Source organism: Mustelus asterias, chromosome 5 (assembly GCF_964213995.1).
Source record: "Mustelus asterias chromosome 5, sMusAst1.hap1.1, whole genome shotgun sequence".
In the NCBI taxonomy this organism is placed as follows: domain Eukaryota; kingdom Metazoa; phylum Chordata; class Chondrichthyes; order Carcharhiniformes; family Triakidae; genus Mustelus; species Mustelus asterias.
The window spans coordinates 121,284,669-121,311,371 of NC_135805.1; the positions used below are offsets into that span (position 1 = coordinate 121,284,669).

Here is a 26,703-nt window from a genome sequence, read left to right on the forward strand (position 1 = left end):
CTCACGTTTTGACAACTGACAAATTCCAGCAGTTGAAACAATCCACAGTATTCTAAAATAATCAACAACATTTTGCATAAAACAGCCCACAACATTCTTCCAAAAAATATCAGTTCACCCTATGTTTCAGAAGACTTTACTTTCAAAATTCAACCTTTTATGTTTTTATCAAGGAAATTTTGGGTTTGAAATGTGGTATTGCAACAGTCTATTTTTCAAGCTTAATTTTTCAAAATGTTTGCCTAAGACATACAATTGCGTTTCTGGCATGTAACTGCTCTTTTAGATTTCAGTAAGGAGTCTCACAATACCAGATTTCAAGCTGATAGTGAGGGTTCCGTTAGCCAGAATTTCCTCTATTCATTTTTAGAACAGTAGGAGATGTGATCTTATACTGACAAATTCCAGCAGTTGAAACAATCCAGCAGTTGACGCATCAAAGGAGGAAGAAGAGAGAAGCTGGTTTTTGAACTCGTAGTCAATTCCTAACTGGGTGGAAGTCAGTGCCACAACCTACTTCCCTGTCCAAGAACAGAATAAAAAATATAACAAGGGCAGCTAGCAAGGTTTTAAAAACAAGATACCTAAATGTAGGGCTTAGAACAAGAGCTAAAATGTAAGAGAAAAAAATTGTGACTGAATGGTCTCCTGTGCTGTAACCATTGATGTGAGCAACATAGACACATTCCTAAATGTAAGATCTTCATCACTAATGGAAGTGATTTGCTTTGCAAAACTCAAGCAAATATTTATAACGTCTAGGATTTTGGTAGACGCTATTAACACTTTCAAATAACACCTTGATGATGAATTCAAAATTAATGTGGAAACTATATTTCAATGGCCGAGTAGTCAGTCTTTAGAACAGGCACATGATGGAAGCAGTTAATAGTAACTTATTCAAGATTTAGATTGATTTAAGGACATTTTTAGTACAGAAGTGAGAGATGACCTTGCCTTGAAAGACAAAAGACGTGGAATCAGTTTGGGTAGAGATAAGAAATAGTAAAGGTAAGAGATCATTTATGTGAGATTTAGTTCATAGAATGTATTTGAGACAGTTCTTAGATCTGTACATTCTAGAGCCAACTAGGCAGCAGGCTATTCTGGACCTGGTAATGAAATCATAGAAACCCTACAGTGCAGAAGGAGGCCATTCGGCCCATCGAGTCTGCACCGACCACAATCCCACCCAGGCCCTACCGCCACATATTCACCCGCTAATCCCTCTAAGCTATGCATCTCAGGACTCTAAGGGGCAATTTGTAACCTGGCCAATCAACCTAACCCGCACATCTTTGGACTGTGGGAGGAAACCGGAGCACCCGGAGGAAACCCACGCAGACACGAGGAGAATGTGCAAACTCCACACAGACAATGACCCAAACCGGGAATCGAACCCAGGTCCCTGGAGTTGTGAAGCAGCAGTGCTAATCACTGTGCTACCGTGCCGCCCCTAATGAGCAGTGAAACAGGATTAAACAATCTCGTGGTAAAAGAGTGTCTAGGCAATAACAATCATTACATGATAGAATTTCATGCTCAGTTTGAAAGGGAGAAGTGTGGTTCTGAGACTCATGTTTTAAATCTGATTAAAGATAATTAAAAGGACATGAAAGCAAATCTAGCTGATGTAAAGTGGGAACTAGGTTAAAATCTAAGGTAGTAGAGATGCAGTGGCAGACTTAAGAAGAAATATGTTCACTCTTAGAAAAGATTTGTCCCAGTGAGAAAGAAAGACTGTCTTTGAGAAAGATGTATCATCCATGGTAAATAAGCAAGTTCACAATAGTATCAAATCACTACAAATCTGCAAAGATGAGTAATGGTACAAATTTTAAGAATCAGCAAAGAAAGACTTTTTTTTAAAAAAGAGAAAGAAGAGTACGAGAGAAAGCCAGCTGGTAATGTAAAAGCAGATAGTAATAGATAGTGAAAGAGTAACTAAAGCTAATGTTGGTCCTCTAAAGAATGAGTCTGGGGAATTGATAATGCAAATCAAGGAAGTGGCTGAGGTGTTAAACGTATATTTTTTCTATCTTCACTGTAAAAAGTCTTGGAAAACTTCCCAAAGAACAGAGGCGAAACATTGGCTCTATTCTCTCTTCACAGATGCTGTCAGACTGCTGAGATTTTCCAGCACTTTCTGTTTTTTGTTTCACTCATCTCAATCCTGGGATGAGGGGCTCTTCTAATGAACAAAGCTTGAACAGGTTGGGCCTATACCCATTAGAGTTTAGAAGAATGAGAAATGACCTTATTGAAATACATAAGAACCTGAGGGGACTTGATAGGGTAGATAAGGGGAGAATGCTTCTACTTATGAGAGAGACCAAAACTCGAGTACACAGTTTAAGAATAAGCGATCGATTGTTTAACACAGAGATGGGGAGAATATTTTTCTCTCACAGGGTCATTAATATGTAGAATTCTCTTCCTAAAAAGCAGTGGAGCAGTGAAGTTATTCAAAGCAAAGTTAAACAAATTTTTAATAAACAAAGGAGTCAAGGATTATGGAAGTCAAGTGGCAAAGTGGAGTTGAAAGCACAACAAGATCAGCCATGATCTTATTGAATGGTGGAGCAGATTTGAAGGAGTGAAAGGCCCACTCTGAAGTCCTGTGTTCCAGTGTTCCTTGTTTGGGTGAAACAGATGACCTTGAACAGATGGTTTCCAAAGCTCCACACTGGGGCTTTCCTTGCCATGGCATCATTATTGTTGTATCGTGTGACGACCAGTTTGAGAGAAGATGAGCCCAAAGGATTTTAGTCTTTTTTATTTAGCAACTCCCATTAATTTTCTAACTTTTCTCTCAATGAGCAAATTTAGCCTTGTGATTGTGAAAAACATTTTTGTATAATTTTATTATTTTAGACAATAGAAATTTTAATTACAAGGGAAAAACCACATGAAAAAATTCATCAATTATTGCACCATTATTGCTCAAGCAGGTTGTAGGAGGGACAATCATCGGGCATTACATTGCGATGAGTCAATTGACAGAAGAATTTAGAATCAAAAAAATTGATATTAAAGCTTTACAAAAAAGGCAACAGGAAGTAAGACCAGAGGTGTATGGAATGGAATGCTTTTTTTATTAGATATATATGGACATTAAGAAAAGCATGGGTAAATTTCTTGTGGCATTGGGTACAATAAGTAGCCAAATATGCTACTTTTAAGGAATTAGTATTATTACCATGGAATATTATTACTTTGTTTATCGCCGTCACTGCATTTGCTGCTAAATAAGTGAGATCAATCAATGTTTACTTGAATTTTGGAGAAGAAGGCTTGCAAGTTGAAGATTAATTCAAATAATGTTCTGCATTTCTAGAAACCAGGGTGAAATATATTGTGATTATTAACATTAATCATAGGCTACACATTGTTTGCTTGGTTTAATGTTTACTGAAGTATGACAGAAATTTATTTTTTAGATATATTATATCAGAGCTTTCCTTAGAAACACCATTTAGACCTGGTTCTTTGCTGGATTTTGTGAATCAAATTTGTGAAATTGCCCAATATGAAACACATTTTCTTCTGATGGTGCAGTGTATTTGAATGACATTTTTAAGGATTCTGAATGTTTAGGTTAATTAGTCAAATGCATGGAAAATCTATTTGTTTACAAAATTAAGTTTGTTCAAGTTGTTTAACGTTAAAAGTTAACAAAGTTATCGGTTTTTGCAGGTGGAAAGTGTACAATTACTGTATGTTAATCCTGGTTCATTGTTGCCCATCCATAAGTTACTCAAATTGTTGTGATTTCTTTAGAAGTTAAGAAAACATGTAGTGAATCTGACAATCTTTTTGTTGTAGCAATGGATGTATGTTGTAAAAATATAATCCTATCTGAGTATTGCTGGTAAACTCATTGACAAGAAAATTGTGCTAAGAAAGTAACTACAGCAGCAATATGTAGGAATGTGTCTTCAGTAATGGCAGCCAGTCTGAGATATCAAGTATGAAGAAACAAATGGAGATGGTTAGGTTGAGATAACCAATACCATTATTGAAGAGAAAGATTTTGAAAGCGTAGGAGTGTGCTGACAATGTTGAGGGAACTGGGAAAGGAGTTCAAGTGCTGGAACATTGGGACTGAAGGTGGAGAAGAGAGATCAAGGGACGAAGATCGGCAAAAGTAGTCAGCAATTGTGAAGCTGGAAGAAATCAGTCTTGATGAGGGAAAATGAGAGCTGACAGTCAAGAGGTATGCCCAGGTTCTATATTTTTGCTTAGCCTAAGGTAACACCAGGGTCTGGGGGATGGAGACATCCAACTAGCTGCCGGCAGGATCCAAAATAAAGGAAACTTTGGCTTATCCAGGTCTTAATGGCAAACTGACAATTGGAATGGGTACTCTTAATCTTTCAGTTGATGAAGGAAGCAAAGAGATCAAACTGGGTGTCATCAGTTTACATGTGGAAGTTGATCCTGCAGGATAGCTTTGCACGCTATTTCAATGTCCTTAAGTTAAAGGATTGGTCTTACAGCAATCTTGTAAAGAGGACCTGAGCCATTTGCTCATCTTGCAAGATTGAAGCAAAAATAATGTGCACCAAAGATATCCTGAAGAGCAATGGCGATCCTGATCAGGTCATTTTTTGCTGTGTATCTTATGAACTTGCAAATGGGTCTAAGGATGTATCGTTAGAATCTGAAAAGTGTCTGGTCTGCCTCTCATTACCCTAGAAAGGCAAAGTATTTCAAACATTTGAAAAACGGATTAAGCAATCAAGCCATTTTACACTACTGCTTTGCAGTGACTGTGAGTGACATTTTTCACCAAGAGGATGCTGCTATCAGTCCAGAAAGATTTACCACACAATTGAGTAGTGTAGCGTATGGATTTCAGTGCAGGTGCGATTCCAGCTATGTAGGTCCTATGTCCCCATGATCAGCTGATCTAATCAAACAGTATATTCTTTCAGTTTTCGTAATAGGCAGAGTAGAGACCGTACTCAGCCAACCTGTGTTTGCAAAACCCAAACAAAATGTCTACTGTTAGATGTTATTCAGCGATTGGACAGTACTCAGGGATCAGTGCTGGGTCCACTGTTATTTGTAATTTATATTAATGATTTGGATGAGAATATAGGAGGCATGGTTAGTAAGTTTGCAGATGACAGTAAGATTGGCGGCATAGTGGACAGTGAAGAAAGTTACCTCGGATTGCAACGGGATCCTGATGAATTGGGCCAATGGCAGATGGCGTTTAATTTAGATAAATGCGAGGTGATGCATTTTGGTAGATTGAACCAGGGCCGGACTTACTCAGTTAATGGTAGGGCGTTGGGGAGAGTTACAGAGCAAAGAGATCTCGGGGTACATGTTCATAGCTCCTTGAAAGTGGAGTCACAGGTGGACAGAATGGTGAAGAAGGCATTCAGCATGCTTGGTTTCATTGGTCAGAACATTGAATACAGGAGTTGGGACGCCTTGTTGATGTTGTACAAGACATTGGTAAGGCCAAACATGGAATACTGTGTACAGTTCTGGTCACCCTATTATAGAAAGGATATTATTAAACTAGAAAGAGTGCAGAAAAGATTTACTAGGATTCTACCGGGACTTGATGGTTTGAGGAGAGGCTAGATAGACCGGGACTTTTTTCTCTGGAGCGTAGAAGGCTGAGGGGTGATCTTATAGAGGTCTATAAAATAATGAGGGGCATAGATCAGCTAGATAGTCAATATCTTTTCCCAAAGGTAAGGGAATCTAAAAGTAGAGGGCATAGGTTTAAGGTGAGATGGGAGAGATACAAAAATATCCAAAGGGGCAATTTTTTTCCACACAGAGGGTGGTGAGTGTCTGGAACAAGCTGCTAGAGGTAGCAGTAGAGGCGGGTACAATTTTGTCTTTTAAAAAACATTTAGACAGTTACAGGGGTAAGGTAGATATAGAGGGATATGGGCCAAATGCAGGCAATTGGGACTAGGTTAGCGGTTTTTAAAAAAAGGGCGGCATGGACAAGTTGGGCCTGTTTCCATGCTGTAAACCTCTATGACTCTACTGTGGAAAAATCCTGAGTACATTGATAGCTACATATGACCAATTTAATATAATCGGTCGAGCTCGTAATGTGGCTAATACACACTTGCTAGAAGCACCAAAACAAGGAATATGTTCAATCCTTGCGCCATTTTTGAATTACCCAGGAGCTTGGGGAGACTATATTTCCTCTTGCTGTCTCCACAGCCAAACTGAGTTGACTTGCTAACCAGTCTGCACCCTTTTCTCCTGTAGTATAAATAGTTGTGACCATTTGAAATTTGGCACATTTGCTTTTGTCCTGATGAAAGTGCAAGACGAAATGCTTCAGCAACATTCTTGTCTTTTCAACAATGTTCAAGTTCTGTACTACCAAGCAACTGTTTATCATATGATTATTCCATCTTCATCTACGAGCCGGGAACCATTAGATAATTCAGTGATTTATATTTTGGAACACTATTTTACTGATTTGACTTTTTTCGTTATTAAATGAGTATCAACAAGGGGATAAAACAATTCCTGCTGTACAGTTCAGTATTAGTATGTACGAGAACTAACAAATATTGCTGTGTCTATATATTGTTAGTAAGTAATCATAGAAATAGAAATCATAGAAACCCTACAGTGCAGAAGGAGGCCATTCGGCCCATCGAGTCTGCACCGACCACAATCCCACCCAGGTCCTATCCCCATATCCCTACACATTTACCCCCTAATCCCTCTAACCTACGCATCCCAGGACACTAAGGGCAATTTTAGCATGGCCAATCAACCTAACCCGCACATCTTTGGACTGTGGGAGGAAACCGGAGCACCCAGAGGAAACCCACGCAGACACGAGGAGAATGTGCAAACTCCACACAGACAGTGACCCAAGCCGGGAATCGAACCCAGGTCCCTGGAGCTGTGAAGCAGCAGTGCTAACCACTGTGCTACCGTGCCGCCGAGTTCAGTACATACTGAAATAAAATTCATTTCTACAGCTTATAAACCACAGAACTCAAAATCAAGGTAAACATTTCACCATAAATGATATTTCATAAGTATCTGTTCAATTAACTCTCATATTTCACACCCTTACACTGTTTCAGTTTCTATTCCATTGAACCTGAAAGTGGAGAGCCTTTTACTTCCCTCAGGCATTTTAGAACCAATAATGATTCAACTGCCTGATTTACTTCATTTTTTTTCTTATTGGTTTCAACTTTAGTGATACCTTGAATTGTGAACTTTAGTACTTCTGAAGCGCCAGATTTACATTTGGTTCATTTTGAATTATAATTCTGTATTGTAATTAATTTCTCCCTAAAAATTAAAAAAAAATCTGATTGGTTGTCTTTTTACTGAAAAATAGTGGGTTATTGTTTCATGGACATTTTCTGCCCTGCTGGATCTCTGCAAAGAAGTTCTTCCTCACTCTTGTGTTTGGACAGTGTGTGTTTGCGAGCTTTTCAAGCAAACATTAAAGCTGAGATCACTATCCACCAATTCCATCACATTTCCTGGCCACTTTCTGAGTCTGAACCATACTGTTCACAACCTCAGAATCCTATTCGGCCCTGAGTTGTGCTTTTCATCCCATTTTCTCTCCATAAGATTGCTTACTTCCATAACGCCACCCATTTCAGCCCTTACTTCAGTTTATCTGCTGCTGAAACCTTCAGAACTTTGAGGGAGTGCAGCAAAGGTTTACCAGGCTGATTCCAGGGGTGGCAGGTCTGTCATATGAGGAGAGACTAAGTCAGTCAAGATTATGTTCATTGGAGTTTAGAAGAGTGAGGGTGGAATCTCATAGAAACTTATAAAATTCTAACAGGACTAGAGAGGATAGATTCAGAAAGAATGTTCCCGATGGTGGGGGATTCCAGAACTAGGGATCATAGTTTGAGGAGAAGGTGTAAACCTTTCAGACTAAGGTGAGGAGAAATTTCTTCACCCAGAGAGTGGTAAATCTGTAGAATTCACTACCACAGAAAGTAATTGAGGCCAACCCATTTCAAGAAGAAATTAGGTATAGCTCTTGGGGCTAAAGGGAGGAAGGTGAGATCAGGGTATCGAATTTGATGATCGGCCATGATCAAAATGAATGGCGGCGCAGGATCGAAGGGCCGATTGGCTTACTCTTACTTCTGTTTTCTATGATACTTCTAGAATTGCTATCTGTAACTAATAAAAACAATTTGTTTTTCTATTAACAGGTAGACAGTGAAAAAAATAACTATACTGGTGTCATTGATGCTGAAGAAAACGAAAGGCCTGACGAAGCAAACCTTCAGGTAGAAACTTCATTTTGTTTTTAAAGTCATTAAAACTAGTTTTTCTATATTTGCAGACTGCCAAAACAGAAGAGCACACCTACATTTGCCAAGGAATTCTATTTAACAGTCTACAACAAAAACATAATTTTGCTAGACTTTGATTATTACAATTTATGCAGTGATATCATCAATAAATAAAAATCCATACGTAAAGCCTTTCATAACTTCACGCGCTCCAAAGTACGCGTCCAGTGGTCTTGACGTGTGGTCATTGTTGTAGGGACAGACAGCATGGTTTTGTAAGAGGGAAGTCGTGCCTTACAAATTTGGTGGAGTTTTTTGATGAAGGAAGGGCCGTGGATGTCGTCTGTATGGATTTCAGTAAGGCATTTGACAAAGTCCCACATGGCAGGTTGGTTAAGAAGGTTAAGGCTCATGGGATACAAGGAGAAGTGGCTAGATGGGTGGAGAACTGGCTTGGCCATAGGAGACAGAGGGTAGTGGTCGAAGGGTCTTTTTCCGGCTGGAGGTCTGTGACCAGTGGTGTTCCGCAGGGCTCTGTACTGGGACCTCTGCTATTTGTGATATATATAATGATTTGGAAGAAGGTGTAACTGGTGTAATCAGCAAGTTTGCGGATGACACGAAGATGGCTGGAATTGCAGATAGCGAAGAGCATTGTCAGGCAATACAGCAGGATATAGATAGGCTGGAAAATTGGGCGGAGAGGTGGCAGATGGAGTTTAATCCGGATAAATGCGAAGTGATGCATTTTGGGAGAAATAATGTAGGGAGGAGTTATACAATAAATGGCAGAGTCATCAGGAGTATAGAAACACAGAGGGACCTAGGTGTGCAAGTCCACAAATCCTTGAAGGTGGCAACACAGGTGGAGAAGGTGGTGAAGAAGGCATATGGTATGCTTGCCTTTATAGGACGGGGTATAGAGTATAAAAGCTGGAGTCTGATGATGCAGCTGTATAGAACGCTGGTTAGGCCACATTTGGAGTACTGCGTCCAGTTCTGGTCGCCGCACTACCAGAAGGACGTGGAGGCATTGGAGAGAGTGCAGAGAAGGTTTACCAGGATGTTGCCTGGTATGGAGGGTCTTAGCTATGAGGAGAGATTGGGTAGACTGGGGTTGTTCTCCTTGGAAAGACGGAGAATGAGGGGAGATCTAATAGAGGTATACAAGATTATGAAGGGTATAGATAGGGTGAACAGTGGGAAGCTTTTTCCCAGGTCGGAGGTGACGATCACGAGGGGTCACGGGCTCAAGCTGAGAGGGGCGAAGTATAACTCAGACATCAGAGGGACGTTTTTTACACAGAGGGTGGTGGGGGCCTGGAATGCGCTGCCAAGTAGGGTGGTGGAGGCAGGCACGCTGACATCGTTTAAGACTTACCTGGATAGTCACATGAGCAGCCTGGGAATGGAGGGATACAAACGATTGGTCTAGTTGGACCAAGGAGCGGCACAGGCTTGAAGGGCCTGTTTCCTGTGCTGTACTGTTCTTTGTTCTTTGGAACGCGGCAACCAGTTTGCAAATAGCAAAGTCCGGAAAACAGCAATATCAGATCATTTGTTTTTGTGATGTTAGTTGAGGGATAAATATTGATCAGAGCTTTGAGGAAAACATCCCAACCTTTTTTAGGATAGCGTCACAAAGTTTCTCGTGCTCATGTGAGCACCTGGCCTAATTTTAATATCTCAAACTGGCATTTCCGACAGTGTAGCACTCATTCAGAACTGTATTGAAGTGTCAGCCTGGTTGTACCCAAGTATGATGTGGAAATGCCGGCGTTGGACTGGGGTAAATTTTCTGTATTCTGTAATACTGTAATACCCAGTATTCTGTAACTTGATTTTGTGCCTCTGTGCCCTGTGTGAGAGCAGATTTCCACTCCACCTGACGAAGGAGCAGCGCTCCAAAAGCTAGTGGCGTTTGCTACCAAATAAACCTGTTGGACTTTAACCTGGTGTACCTAAGTATACAGAATAGGAAACATAAGCATTAACATTGAACCACAGCTGATTCACTGTACCATAGTAATTTACTGTAGACTTGATTTTTTTTTTGATTGGTTTTAACACCAGTATTAAACTCTTTGAAACGAATAGGCTAATGCTGAGGTTTAAATATTGTTTGAAAAATCATTAATTTGTGTGAATCCTCCTGTGACCTTGGGTAATGTTTTACATTTACACAGAAGTTCACATTTCACTTGTTACATCGGTGGCACTGTGGTTAGCACTGCTGCCTGACAGCACCATAGACCCTAGTTCAATTCTGGCCTTGTCTATGTGGAGTTTCCCTAGAGTGCAGAAAGAGGCCATTTGGCCCATCGAGCCTGCATCAGCAACAAGCCCATCCAGGCACTATTCCCATAACACCACGTATTTACCCTGCTAATTTACCCTGACACTAAGGGGCAATTTAGCATGGTCAATCAGCCTAACCTGCACATTATTGGGGTTCTCCCTGTCTCTGCGTAGCTTTCCTCCGGGTGCTTCAGTTTCCTTCCACAGTCCAAAGATGTGCAGGTTAGGTTGATTGGCCATGCTAAATTGCCTCTTTGTGTCCAAAGATATATAGGTTAGAGGGATTAGCGGGGTTACGGTTAAGAGTCAGTGCAGACTTCATGGGCCAAATGGCATCCTTCTGCACTGTAGGGATTGGATGATCTGTCTGGTTATATGTATCTACAGTAAGAAGTCTCACAACACCAGGTTAAAGTCCAACAGGTTTATTTGGTGATATATGTATCTAAACATGATCATAACTGGTTGGGACGTTGCCATGGAGTATTCTTCAAGGAGCTATTGTCATTCATTGTTTAATTCAAAAAAGATGCAATGCCTGGACAAATTATTTTTGCCTGGAGAGGAAAGGTCCCTATGTATGAATACATGTAGCTTCTAGCAAGCGTTAGTGCAAGCTACAACTCATAATCTTAAATTGGTTGTTTGTATAATTCTTAACATACTCTGAATTGGTCATCAAGTTCGGCTGGTTGAGCAGTGTTATTTTCCACTAACAGAATGTTGCCAAAAAGGTGTCTGCCCACTGTGCAAATGAGTGATGTATATAAATTTCAGTGAAATGCAGAGTGTTCACAACAGGCAGAGTACTCATTACAGCCAACCAGCCCATTGACACAAAATTGAAAATGTTAGAATATCTAACTTTAGATATGATTCCATAATTGGGCAGCACTTGCTGAACAAGCCCAGGTATCTCATGCTCCTGGTGCGTTTGGTCAAGGCGCTGCCGTGGCAATCAGAGCCAACTTGCCAACCAATCAGTGCCCTTTTCTAATGTTTATAAATTGTTGCACCCTTTGGAATTTGGCATTCTAGGCTGTTCTGATCAGTGCAAAACAAAACAGCTTCTCTTTTTTTTTCAGCAATACTCAAAAGATCTAGACTGCCAAATGAATATTTCAAATTAATTTCCTTGGGATGTCTAGCATGCTAAACTTCTTCTATCAAAACTAAGCGTGTCCATCATTTCCTTATTTGCATTCATACTATCAGTTTTCAAGGGGCCCATGTTGCTCCTGACCATTTTGTATTTCAATGGTAATTATAATGTTTGTATAGATTTTGATATCCCTTGCTTTTTTGTAACACTCACTATGTTTTATAACCCTTTGCTGTACTTTGTTTCTTTCCCATTTGCCAGGAGCTGTATGCTTTTACTCTTATATCATTTGTTACCTCTTTAGTTGTTCATGGCTGTTTTTGTTGGCATCCAAGAACCCATCGTTCACACTGCTACTGCAAATGTGGTTTGCAGTGTTTATATGAAAATTAAAGTCCGAAAGTTTGAAGACTCTTCTTCTAGTATTCCTTAGGATTCCTTGCCCCAAATTTTAGCTTTTCCCAGTTGATGTCCACCTCTTTCTATTACTTCTGCCATGACGAACTTTATGTAAATTCAAGTTTTGTTCAGATGTCCACGCAGTCAGTTGATAGCAGATTTTTACTTATCAGGATCCTAAATTTTAGAGGTATTTAACTGGAAGGGATTGGTCATTTGAGAGCCAAGACTCCAAGGGCCAATACTTTCCATGTATGTTTGTGTCTCATCTCATTTCTGCTCTCATTAAATAGTTCAAAGAAAATGTTTTATCTCTACTTAACACACTGCCAATAAATGTTTTATCTCTGCTTTACACACCGCCAGTAAATGCTTCAGCTCTGCTGAAATGCCTGGTGTAACAAATTTCCAATTCATGTCAAAGTGCTGCTGTATTTTTCTCACCAGCTGACTCATCTGATGGACAAGTCGTCATTGTAGAACTTTTAACTAAAAATTTACAGTACTCAGAATTAAAAGTCAATTTTGGTTTTCTAATTCATTCTTTATATCATAGAACATAGAACAGTACAGCACAGAACAGGCCCTTCGGCCCACGATGTTGTGCTGAGCTTTATCTGAAACCAAGATCAAGCTATCCCACTCCCTATCATCCTGGTGTGCTCCATGTGCCTATCCAATAACCGCTTAAATGTTCCTAAAGTGTCTGACTCCACTATCACTGCAGGCAATCCATTCCACACCCCAACCACTCTCTGCATAAAGAACCTACCTCTGATATCCTTCCTGTATCTCCCACCACGAACCCTATAGTTATGCCCCCTTGTAATAGCTCCATCCACCTGAGGAAATAGTCTTTGAACGTTCACTCTATCTATCCCCTTCATCATTTTATACACCTCTATTAAGTCTCCCCTCAGCCTCCTCCGCTCCAGAGAGAACAGCCCTCATAAGACCTACCCTCCAAACCAGGCAGCATCCTGGTAAATCTCCTCTGCACTCTTTCCAGCGCTTCCACATCCTTCTTATAGTGAGGTGACCAGAACTGCACACAATATTCCAAATGTGGTCTCACCAAGGTCCTGTACAGTTGCAGCATAACCCCACGGCTCTTAAACTCCAACCCTCTGTTAATAAAAGCTAACACACTATAGGCCTTCTTCACAGCTCTATCCACTTGAGTGGCAACCTTTAGAGATCTGTGGATATGGACCCCAAGGTCTCGCTGTTCCTCCACAGTCTTCAGAACCCTACCTTTGACCCTGTAATCCACATTTAAATTAGTCCTACCAAAATGAATCACCTCACATTTATCAGGGTTAAACTCCATTTGCCATTTTTCAGCCCATTTTTGCATCCTATCTATGTCTCTTTGCAGCCTACAACAGCCCTCCACCTCATCCACTACTCCACCAATCTTGGTGTCATCAGCAAATTTACTGAGCCACCCTTCAGCCCCCTCCTCTAAGTCATTAATAAAAATCACAAAGAGCAGAGGACCAAGCACTGATCCCTGTGGCACTCCGCTAGCAACCTGCCTCCAATCCGAAAATTTTCCATCGACCACCACCCTCTGTCTTCGATCAGCCAGCCAGTTACCTATCCAATCGGCCAACTTTCCCTCTATCCCACACCTCCTCACTTTCATCATAAGCCGACCATGGGGGACCTTATCAAACGCCTTACTAAAATCCATGTATATGACATCAACTGCCCTACCTTCATCAACACACTTAGTTACCTCCTCAAAAAATTCTATCAAATTTGTGAGGCACGACTTGCCCTTCACGAATCCGTGTTGACTATCCCGGATTAATCCGCATCTTTCTAAATGGTCGTAAATCCCATCTCTAAGGACCTTTTCCATCAATTTACCAACCACCGAAGTAAGACTAACCGGTCTATAATTACCAGGGTCATTTCTATTCCCTTTCTTAAACAGAGGAACAACATTCGCCATTCTCCAGTCTTCTGGCACCATCCCCGTGGACAGCGAGGACCCAAAGATCAAACAAGAGTAACTTCTTCATCACTAATTGTTGGTCACCTATACATGACACAAGTCCTCTGTCTGAAGCCTTTTTTATTACTCCGTGGAACATAGGTGTCACTGGCTGGCCAGCATTTATTGATGTGGAGATGCCGGCGTTGGACTGGGGTAAACACAGTAAGAAGTCTCACAACACCAGGTTAAAGTCCAACAGGTTTATTTGATAGCAAAAGCCACTAGCTTTCGGAGTGCTGCCCCTTCGTCAGGTGAGCGGGAGTTCTCTTCACAAACAGGGCGTATAAAGACACAAACTCAATTTACAAAATAATGGTTGGAATGCCAGTCTTTACAGGTAATCAAGTCTTAAAGGTACAGACAATGTGAGTGGAGAGAGCGTTAAGCACAGGTTAAAGAGATGTGTATTGTCTCCAGACAGGACAGTTAGTGAGATTTTGCAAGCCCAGGCAAGTCGTGGGGATTACAGATAGTGTGACATGAACCCAAGATCCCGATTGAGGCTGTCCTCATGTGTGCGGAACCCCCAGAACAATGGCATTGCTGCAACTGCCTCAGTACTCAACGCTGACAACAGCCAGTTTCCAGATGCAATTTTACAACTCATCCGCTTCATCCTGGACCACAATGTCTTCAACTTCAACAACCAGTTCTTCATCCAGACACACTGAACAGCCATGGGGACCAAATTTGCACCTCAATATGCCAACATCTTCATGCACAGGTCCGAACAAGACCTCTTCACCGCACAGGACCTTCAACCGATGCGGCACGGTAGCACAGTGGTTAGCACTGCTGTTTCACAGCTCCAGGGTCCCAGGTTCGATTCCCGGCTCGGGTCACTGTCTGTGTGGAGTTTGCACATTCTCCTCGTGTCTGCGTGGGTTTCCTCCGGGTGCTCCGGTTTCCTCCCACAGTCCAAAGATGTGCGGGTTAGGTTGATTGGCCAGGTTAAAAATTGCCCCTTAGAATTCTGAGATGCGTAGGTTAGAGGGATTAGCGGGTAAATATGTGGGGGTAGGGGCTGGGTGGGATTGTGGTCGGTGCAGACTCGATGGGCCGAATGGCCTCCTTCTGCACTGTAGGGTTTCTATGTTTCTATACACTAGATACATCGATGACATTTTCTTCCTTTGGACTCATGGTGAACAATCACTGAAACAACTATATGATGACATCAACAAGTTCCATCCCACTATCAGACTCACCATGGACTACTCTCCGGAATCGGTTGCATTCTTGGACACACGCATCTCCATTAAAGATGGTCACCTCAGCACTTCACTGTACCACAAGCCCACGGATAACCTCACGATGCTCCACTTCTCCAGCTTCCACCCTAAACACGTTAAAGAAGCCATCCCCTACGGACAAGCCCTCCGTATACACAGGATCTGCTCAGATGAGGAGGATCGCAACAGACACCTCCAGATGCTGAAAGGTGCCCTCATAAGAACAGAGTATGGCGCTCAACTCATCGATTGACAGTTCCGACGCACCACAGCGAAAAACCGCACCGACCTCCTCAGAAGACAAACACGTGACACGGTGGACAGAGTACCCTTCGTCGTCCAGTACTTCCCCGGAGCGGAGAAGCTACGAAATCTTCTCCGGAGCCTCCAACATGTCATTGATGAAGACTAACATCTCGCTAAGGCCATCCCCACACCCCTATTTCTTGCCTTCAAACAACCGCACAACCTCAAACAGACCATTGTCCGCAGCAAACTACCCAGCCTTCAGGAGAACAGTGACCATGACACCACACAACCCTGCCACAGCAACCTCTGCAGGACGTGCCGGATCATCGACACGGATGCCATCATCTCATGTGAGAACACCATCCACCAGGTACACGGTACATACTCTTGCAACTTGGCCAACGTTGTCTACCTGATACGCTGCAGGAAAGGATGTCCCAAGGCATGGTACATTGGGGAGACCATGCAGACGCTACGATAACGGATGAATGAACACCACTCGACAATCACCAGGCAAGACTGTTCTCTTCCTGTGGGGGAGCACTTCAGCGGTCACGGGCATTCGGCCTCTGATCTTCGGGTAAGTGTTCTCCAAGGCGGCCTTCACGACACACGACAACGCAGAGTCGCTGAGCAGAGACTGATAGCCAAGTTCCGCACACATGAGGACGGCCTAAACCGGGATCTTGGCTTCATGTCACACTATCTGTAATCCCCACGACTTGCCTGGTCTTGCAAAATCTCACTAACTGTCCTGTCTGGAGACAATACACATCTCTTTAACCTGTGCTTAACGCTCTCTCCACTCACATTGTCTGTACCTTTAAGACTTGATTACCTGTAAAGACTTGCATTCCAACCATTATTGTGTAAATTGAGTTTGTGTCTTTATATGCCCTGTTTGTGAAGAGAACTCCCACTCGCCTGACGAAGGGGCAGCGCTCTGAAAGCTAGTGGCTTTTTGCTATCAAATAAACCTGTTGGACTTTAACCTGGTGTTGTGAGCCTTCTTGCAGCATTTATTGCCCATCCCTAGTTATCCATGGAGGGCAGTTGGGAGTAAACCACGTTGCTGTGGCTCTGGGGTCACATGTAGGTCAGATAAAGCCAGCAGATTTACTTCCCTAAAGGGTGTTGGATGGATTTTTCTGGTTTTATCATCAGTAGATTCTTAATTCCAGTTTTTTTTAAATTGAATTCAAGTTCCACCATCTGCTGTAGCGGAATTCAAGCCTGGGTCCCTAGAACATTGGCTGGAATTTTACCACCCCGCCGCCATGGGCATTGGAGCAGGCAAGTGGCAGACAGTGGAAAGATCCGTTGACCTCGGGTGGGATTTTACAGTTTTGGGATGAGCAAGGCCATAAAATCCCACGCAAACTGAGTTTCTGGATTAATAGTCTAGCGATAATACCACAAGGTCATAATATCCCTGATAAGACTGAAGGGGGAGAAATCTTCTAGGACATGTGAATGCACTGTAGAACAGTGGCTTTCAAACTTTTTTTCCGGCAATGCACTTGTACAAAGTGGCCACTCCTCACAACCCACTGGCCAGGCAAGCTGCAGTACTGCTGCTACATTTGCACTCTAAACAGGATTTGCTGTACATTTTAAAATACGCATTCTTACCTTTTCCTTTCATAAAGTGCACATAACTTGAATGTATCAGGCAATACTAAGCTTTCCCTCCTCATGCTGGCTATATCATTATCTGAGTCGAGAAATCCTCATTGTCATACCGCATTGTACAAATTGCGCACCATAAACAGAACATCCCACTTTTCTTTTAAACAAGATCACAAAACATTTCACAATGTTTTGAACGTGACCGCAGAACATCTCGCCATGTGTTGAAAAGGACAACAGAACATCCCGCATTTTTTAAACCAGAATACCCGGTGACCATTTTCAACATCCCGGTGACCCATGATCCCCATTTTGAAAAACTCTGCTGTAGAACAGAAAGCAGCTTGTCTCAATTCCCAAATTTAGATCAGAAACCTCTTCAGCCCCATTTATCTTTTCTTTCTAGAATACCAAATTTATCTATCATCTTTACTTTATGACAGCCAATTTTTCTTTTAAACAAGTCAATATTTCGGCTATATCCACCTTTCCTAATAACTTTTACCAGTCTTTGTGGAAAAAAATGCTTCCTTCTGTCTTTCCTAAATTTTTCTCTCAGTACTGAACATTTGCTCTCTTGTCACTTGGTTCGCCACACATTCTGATTTTTTATTTAATCTCATTTATCTTTTTGTAAGCCAGATTGACAAATGTTGGGCTCACTTGTCTGTGCTTTTTGTAGGAATGTAACATTGTTTTTAAAGTGATTCAGCCATTAAAAAAAGGCGTTCAACAGGACCATATCAGATGATAACTTGATTTTTTCAACATCAAAGTTGTCCCAAGGTGCTTCACAGAAACGTGAGGAAAATGGATTTCAAGCCAAAGAACCAAACATTCAAAGGGATGGCTGAAGATTTTTTCCAAGGTGTGCGTGAGGAGGGGCAGATGGTGGGGTAGGTGAAAGACCAAAAGAAGGAATCCCAGAGAGTAAAACCAGGAGAACAGTGGCCACAGCCACCATTTTCTGAAGAGAAATGGAGTGAGATTGCAGAGCTAAAGGAGCCCATGGATGTTTGGGGGGGGTGGGGATGGTGAGTGAAGCAATGATGGTGTAAACACGGGATGAAGGATTTAAATCTTGAAACCAAAGAAGATTAGCTGCTCTCTTAGTAATGCAATTCAATATGAATCAAGAGGATGAATACATTGGTCAGGATCTTTATCTGAGAGCATTTTAATTTGAATTATCCCATTAAATCAAATTAAGAGGCATGAATTAAGCAACAAATTTTCATTTAACCTTTTTTCTTGATTTTGATTCAAATCGACAGACAATTAAAAGGAAGCAACTTTGAATTGACTATAATTTTAACCATTGGTAGAGTGGATAGTTCTATATTTTATTGTCTCTTTTTAGCAGGAATGCTTTTAAGATAGTTCAAAGTATTATAAATGTTTATTCAGTGCATTATGATTCAATTAATAGTGCACTGCAAATTGTTAGTTTTTCACTACTTTTAAATTGGCAACGTTTCATAATTAACTACAATTGTGAAAGTATAACTATCTTATTCCCTCCATGTTTGACTGGTGCAACTGAGATAAGACTTAGTTGGGTGAATTTTGTCTTTGTAATGTTGTATTGCAGGATCCCTTTGACCACTGAGATGAGTTAATTATTTGCTGCTGAGTTACTGTCGGAACTAGGACTATTCTTAGCTACGTTACAGCATGCCAATAAAGGAAGGAATCTCAAACATGGGTTTCACTTTTCCTAAAGTAAAGATTTTTCTCCATTCGGTGCAAGTATTATTCGGCAATACATTTTTAAATAATTCTGTGCTCATTGTTAGATCTTAATAAGAAATAAATTCAGTATTTTAAATGGCAGCATTAAATATTTAAAGTAGAAGGTATAACACTGACAGCAAAATAATAAACAGGAATATCAGGTGAATGAATTGTCTTCATCCTGCATTATCTCTGACTAATTTTAGACCTTGTTGCAATATTACTTTCAGAGAATTTGCAAATTGTGTACCCATGTCATCTCCGAAGCATGTGACATAAAACACCATTTAGGGTGACACGGAAATAATTCATGACTCTCAGTAAAAATACATCCTAATGAGACGGAAAGACTCTTAAAGGGAGGAAGAACCTACCATGGATAACCAAGGAAGTTAAGGAGAGCATTAAGTTGAAAGCAGAAGCATATAGGATGGCAAAGGTTAGTGGTTGGCCAGAAGACACACTGGCATCATGATTAGCTCTGCTGCCTCACGGCGCCAGGGATCCAGGTTTGATTACCGGCTTGGGTCACTGTCTGTGTAGAGTCTGCACGTTCTTCCCGTGTCTGTGTGGGTTTCCTCCAGGTGCTCTGGTTTCCTCCCACAGTCTGAAAGATGTGCAGGTTAGGTGCATTGGCCATGCTAAATTCTCCCTCAGCGTACCCGAACAGGTGCTGGAGCATGGCGACTAGGGGATTTTCACAGTAACTTCATTGCAGTGTTAATGTAAGTCTACTTGTGACACTAATAAATAAACTTTAAACTAGATTCAGAATGCAGTAAAGATGGACTAAATTGGGGTGGCATGGTGGTACATTGGTTAGTACAATTTTGTTCCCCTTATTTAAGGAAAGATATATCATCATTGGAAACAATATAGAGGAGGTTCACTAAGATGATCCGGGATATGGAGGGACTGCCACATGAAGAAAGATTAAACCGGTTGGGTCTATACTCTTTTGGAGTTCAGAAGAATGAACAGTGATATGATTGAAATGTATCAGATTCTTAGGGGGTGAGACAGAGTAAATGTTGGGAGAATGTTTCCACTCAAGGGAGAATGTAGGACCAAAGAGCATGGTCACAGAATAAGGGGGTGCTCATTTAAGACCGATTTCAGGAAGAATTTCTTCTCTCAAAGAGTGGTGAATCTTTGGAACTCTTTACCCCAGGAATCTGTGGAGAAAGAGTCCGTGAACATTTTCAAGGCTGAGATGAATAGGTGTTTAATCAGTCGGGGAATTAAGGGTTACAAAGAGAAGGCAGGAAAGTGGACTTAGTGAGTGTTAGATCAGCCATGATCTTATTAAATGGTAGAGCAGGCTCACAGGGCTGAATGGCCCACTCCTGTTCCTATTTGTTATGGTCTTATGGACTGTGGTGTGTTGAATCCCTTGGTTAGAATGGTTTGTTGCGCTCTCCTGTAATTTATGTATATTATTACTACTTTTCAAATAAATTGACTGATGTTATTGTTCACCAGTCTTGTGTGTGTGATTGGTGAATTTGCATGAAGAAAACATGTGACGCAACAGCCCTCACGTTGATAAGCTTCAGATGCCCGTAGAACAGCAGCTGATTGAAGAGTGTTTCGGAGTGGCTAGAGAAAACCTGAAATAGATAGGATTTCTGAACTAAAGTCTAATGAAAAAATGCAGTCAATCCGTCTTTAGGCATATTGGAAGCAAACCTCAAAAATGACTTTCTAATCAAGTCTCTACTTTCATGATTAGAAAGTGAGGGGAAGGTTTCATAACCTTAAAAATTGGATGTGAATGATCTTTCACAAACTCGGGTTGTACCAGCCCATGATTTACAACTGAAGATTTACTTTGAAGTGTCATCACAGTTATTCTGTGAAGAAATACAGCAGCCAATCCGTGTGCAACAAAGTCCCACAAATGGCAATGAGTTGAATGTCTAGTTAATCTATTTTTAGTTGCAGTGGTTAAGATATAAATGTAGGCCAGGACATCAAGAGACCTCCCTGATCTTCAAAAAATGTGCTATGCAATCTGTTATGTCCATCTGAGCAAGCAGATGGGCAATGGTTTCAAGTCTCATCTGAAATCTGGCAACTCAAATTGCGAAGCATTCCATGAGCACTAGTGTCAGCCCGCATTATACATTCAATTTATGTGATGGGGCTTGAACTCATGACCTTCTGATTCAGGTGAAAATGCAGTCAGATGTGCTGTAACTGTCATCAAATTTGAAATATTCAATGAATCTAAATCATCAAATTGACACAGATTATGCATCGACGTCTTAACTAAGTTAAACGATCTCATCTGTGGTTGTGAATCCCTTGTGATGCATTCATTTTAGTTTTTATGTGTACCATATCTAGTAAACAGTTGCTGCACATAGAACATACATAGAACAGTACAGCACAGAACAGGTCCTTCGGCCCACGATGTTGTGCCGAGCTTTATCTGAAACCAAGATCAAGCCATCCCACTCCCTATCATTCTGGTGTGTTCCATGTGCCTATCCAATAACCGCTTAAATGTTCCTAAAGTGTCTGACTCCACTATCACTACAGGCAGTCCATTCCACACCCCAACCACTCTCTGTGTAAAGAACCTACCTCTGATATCCTTCCTATATCTCCCACCATGAACCCTATAGTTATGCCCCCTTGTAATAGCTCCATCCACCCAAGGAAATAGTCTTTGAACGTTCACTCTATCTATCCCCTTCATCATTTTATAAACCTCTATTAAGTCTCCCCTCAGCCTCCTCTGCTCCAGAGAGAACATGATGTGGAGATGCCGGCGTTGGACTGGGGTAAACACAGTAAGAAGTTTAACAACACCAGGTTAAAGTCCAACAGGTTTATTTGGTAGCAAAAGCCACACAAGCTTTCGAGGCTCTGAGCCCCTTCTTCAGGTGAGTGGGAATTCTGTTCACAAACAGAACTTATAAGACACAGACTCAATTTACATGAATAATGGTTGGAATGCGAATACTTACAACTAATCCAGTCTTTAAGAAACAAAACAATGGGAGTGGAGAGAGCATCAAGACAGGCTAAAAAGATGTGTATTGTCTCCAGACAAGACAGCCAGTGAAACTCTGCAGGTCCACGCAACTGTGGGAGTTACAAATAGTGTGACATAAATTCTGATTCTAGGATCGCATGATAAAGACTCAGGAGGAAAAAAGCAGAAATATTTATGTGAAATAGTGTGACATAAACCCAATATCCCGGTTGAGGCCGTCCTTGTGTGTGCGGAACCTGGCTATCAGTTTCTGCTCCGCGACTCTGCGCTGTCGTGTGTCGCGAAGGCCGCCTTGGAGAACGCTTACCCGAATATCAGAGGCCGAATGCCCGTGACCGCTGAAGTGCTCCCCAACAGGAAGAGAACAGTCTTGCCTGGTGATTGTCGAGCGGTGTTCATTCATCCGTTGTCGCAGCGTCTGCATAGTTTCCCCAATGTACCATGCCTCGGGACATCCTTTCTTGCAGCGTATCAGGTAGACAACGTTGGCCGAGTTGCAAGAGTATGTACCGTGTACCTGGTGGATGGTGTTCTCACGTGAGATGATGGCATCTGTGTCGATGATCCGGCACGTCTTGCAGAGGTTGCTGTGGCAGGGTTGTGTGGTGTCTTGGTCACTGTTCTCCTGAAGGCTGGGTAGTTTGCTGCGGACAATGGTCTGTTTGAGGTTGTGCGGTTGTTTGAAGGCAAGAAGTGGGGGTGTGGGGACCTGCAGAGTTTCACTGGCTGTCTTGTCTGGAGACAATACACATCTTTTTAGCCTGTCTTGATGCTCTCTCCACTCCCATTGTTTTGTTTCTTAAAGACTGGATTAGTTGTAAGTATTCGCATTCCAACCATTATTCATGTAAATTGAGTCTGTGTCTTATAAGTTCTGTTTGTGAACAGAATTCCCACTCACCTGAAGAAGGGGCTCAGAGCCTCGAAAGCTTGTGTGGCTTTTGCTACCAAATAAACCTGTTGGACTTTAACCTGGTGTTGTTAAACTTCTTCCAGAGAGAACAGCCCTAGCTCCCTCAACCTTTCCTCATAAGACCTACCCTCCAAACCAGGCAGCATCCTGGTAAATCTCCTCTGCACTCTTTCCAGCGCTTCCACATCCTTCTTATAGTGAGGTGACCAGAACTGCACACAATATTCCAAATGTGGTCTCACCAAGGTCCTGTACAGTTGCAGCATAACCCCACGGCTCTTAAACTCCAACCCTCTGTTAATAAAAGCTAACACACTATAGGCCTTCTTCACAGCTCTATCCATTTGAGTGGCAACCTTTAGAGATCTGTGGATATGGACCCCAAGATCTCTCTGTTCCTCCACAGTCTTCAGTACCCTACCTTTGACCCTGTAATCCACATTTAAATTAGTCCTACCAAAATGAATCACCTCATATTTATCAGGGTTAAACTCCATTTGCCATTTTTCAGCCCAGCATTGCATCCTATCTATGTCTCTTTGCAGCCTACAACAGCCCTCCACCTCATCCACGACTCCACCAATCTTGGTGTCATCAGCAAATTTACTGATCCACCCTTCAGCCCCCTCCTCTAAGTCATTAATAAAAATCACAAAGAGTAGAGGACCAAGCACTGATCCCTGTGGCACTCCGCTAGCAACCTGCCTCCAATCCGAAAATTTTCCATCCACCACCACCCTCTGTCTTCGATCAGACAGCCAGTTACCTATCCAATCGGCCAACTTTCCCTCTATCCCACACCTCCTCACTTTCATCATAAGCCGACCATGGGGGACCTTATCAAACGCCTTACTAAAATCCATGTATATGACATCAACTGCCCTACCTTCATCAACACACTTAGTTACCTCCTCATAAAATTCAATCAAATTTGTGAGGCACGACTTGCCCTTCACGAATCTGTGCTGACTATCCCGGATTAATCCGCATCTTTCTAAATGGTCGTAAATCCCATCCCTAAGGACTTTTTCCATCAATTTACCAACCACCGAAGTAAGACTAACCGGTCTATAATTACCAGGGTCATTTCTATTCCCTTTCTTAAACAGAGGAACAACATTCGCCACTCTCCAGTCCTCTGGCACCATCCCCGTGGACAGTGAGGACCCAAAGATCAAAGCCAAAGGCTCTGCAATCTCATCCCTTGCCTCCCAAAGAATCCTAGGATATATTTCATCAGGCCCAGGGGACTTATCGACCTTCAGTTTATTCAAAACTGCCAGGACATCCTCCCTCCGAACATCTATTTCCTCCAGCCTATTAGCCTGTAACACCTTCTCTTCCTCAAAAACATGGCCCCTCTCCTTGGTGAACACTGAAGAAAAGTATTCATTCATCACCTCGCCTATCTCTACTGACTCCATACACGAGTTCCCACTACTGTCCTTGACCAGCCCTAACCTCACCCTGGTCATTCTTTTATTCCTCACATAAGAGTAAAAAGCCTTGGGGTTTTCCTTGATCCGACCCGCCAAGGACTTCTCATGTCCCCTCCTAGCTCTCCTAAGCCCCTTTTTCAGCTCGTTCCTTGCTAACTTGTAACCCTCAATCGAGCCATCTGAGCCTTGTTTCCTCATCCCTACATAAGCTTTCCTCTTCCTTTTCACAAGACATTCCACCTCTTTCGTGAACCATGGTTCCCTCACTTGGCCATTTCCTCCCTGCCTGACAGGGACATACCTATCAAGGACACCCAGTATTTGTTCCTTGAAAAAGTTCCACTTTTCATTAGTGCCTTTCCCTGACAGTTTCTGTTCCCAACTTATGCCCCCTAATTCTTGCCTAATCGCATCATAATTACCTCTCCCCCAATTGTAAACCTTGCCCTGCCGTACGGCCCTATCCCTCTCCATTGCAATAACAAAAGACACCGAATTGTGGTCACTATCTCCAAAGTGCTCTCCCACAACCAAATCTAATACTTGGCCCGGTTCATTTCCCAGTACCAAATCCAATGTGGCCTCACCTCTTGTCGGCCTATCCACATATTGTGTCAGGAAACCCTCCTGCACACACTGCACAAAAACTGCCCCATCCGAACTATTTGACCTACAAAGGTTCCAATCAATATTTGGAAAGTTAAAGTCCCCCATGACATGTCCCCCATGTAGAAAATAAATCGGGTCGTGGTTGTTTGTTCGAGGCCATACCCAGCACACTGGCTGTACTGTCAAAGAGCCACTCTCTTGGATTTGTCTGAAGAGTAGGCCTTCGAATATCATAGAGCTACCTTGTGTGATGCAAGAAGGTTTTTTTTCATTGTATGACCCCTGAAGAAAACAACTCTGACCTGCTCAGCAGAATTTCCTGTTTTCTGGTCTGAACCTGCCATTGGTACCTGCTGCTGCCTGTTTTATCTATCAAGTGTAGTCTCCTCTTTCTTGATCTAACTCATGCAGAATGTTAATTTTTAAACTGGTGCCTCGGTGGGATGGAACACTCTGCAGTGTATCTTTAGCAGCCTAGTCCTCCTCCAAGTTGTCTTGCTGCTAAGACAATCTATAAAAGGGACAAGAGTTAAGATGGTAGATAGAAGCTAGACATTTTCAGGTGAGAGTCTTGAGGATACAGCTTGAAGTTGTGAAGCCTGTTGTCTATTTTCTGAGCTGAATAAATGGTTCTCAGTCATATAGAGGCAACTGCTTGGGTAAAGCATATTTCTCTCCTCCTCTGTTACTCGTAATTCTGGGCCAGTGATCTCCAGAACTGTTTGCACTGCTTTTGTGGGATTAATTATGTTGGATACTTCTACCTTAATCATGAACCTCCCCCTAGTTTTATCCATTGTCTTGTCCTGCAGAATGAAAAAGAACATCCTGTTTTTCATGCTCCCAAAATCTTTTTCCTGGCTTACTCACAACTGCATTCAAGAGATTAAACTTAATTCTTCAACACTCGAGGACAATTCCGGATGATTGATAAACCATAAGGCAAGATAATGAATTGACACTCAGCTGCTCAACAAGCTCTGGTGGGAACTCTGCAATGCAAAAGCTCCCATTTTCTCTGTTCAAGAAGAAAATTTTCTGGTGGTAGTTTATGCCATGTTCCAAACATAATGTGACTGTCATGTACCAAATACAACTTGATGGATGGCCTGTCGCTTTAGTTAATTTACATCTTCTTTTGTTCTCTCTTTTGAATTTTTAAATCAAAAGTGTTTAATTGAACACTTATTTAGGGCATTACTGATTTTAAAAAAAATATTGTCAGAATATATTGAACTGTTGTGGGATTGTTTAACTCAGTATTACGTTCTCTATAAAATATAATTGTCACGTCTATCATGTCTTGCACAGCATGGCACCTTTAACCTTGAAATTGCTACTGTAGCATGATTCACAGAAGCAAAAGGTGCTAATGAGTTGTTAATGACGTGCATAGCCCATGTACTTTTATTTTTTGTGCTCATAATTGTGGAGAATAAAGTAGAATTCGTACCATTACCAAAAATAACATGTTGGAGTGAGATATTGGCAAAGTAAGGAAAGAGCTTGTATTTCTTAGGGTCTTTCACAACTTTAAAAGCCTCAATGTTTTCCAAACAATTAAGCATTTTTGAAGTATAGTCAATATTGTACAGTAAGGAAATATGGATGTGCGTTTGCATCCAGCAAATTTCTACACACCGCGTGATTGGAATATCTGTTTTGATTATGTCAGTTGAGTAGCCAGGCCACCAGGAGATCTCATCTCCTCCTCGTCGAATAATGCCATAGAATATTTTATGTCCACCTGAGAAGAAAGGTGGCCTCAGTTTAACATCCTATCTGAAAAACAACACCACAGACATTGC

General features: G+C 41.8%; 1 protein-coding gene across 1 annotated transcript in view; it reads left to right on the forward strand.

Annotated features, from left to right (window-relative positions):
• The window catches only part of fbxo9 (F-box protein 9), a 115,514-nt gene that overhangs the window by 11,283 nt on the left and 77,528 nt on the right, over positions 1-26,703 (forward strand). Inside the window, exon 2 of the mRNA XM_078213259.1 lies at positions 8,199-8,276. Within this exon, the coding sequence (XP_078069385.1) occupies positions 8,199-8,276 (78 nt within the window). The remainder of the gene's footprint in view (positions 1-8,198; positions 8,277-26,703) is intronic.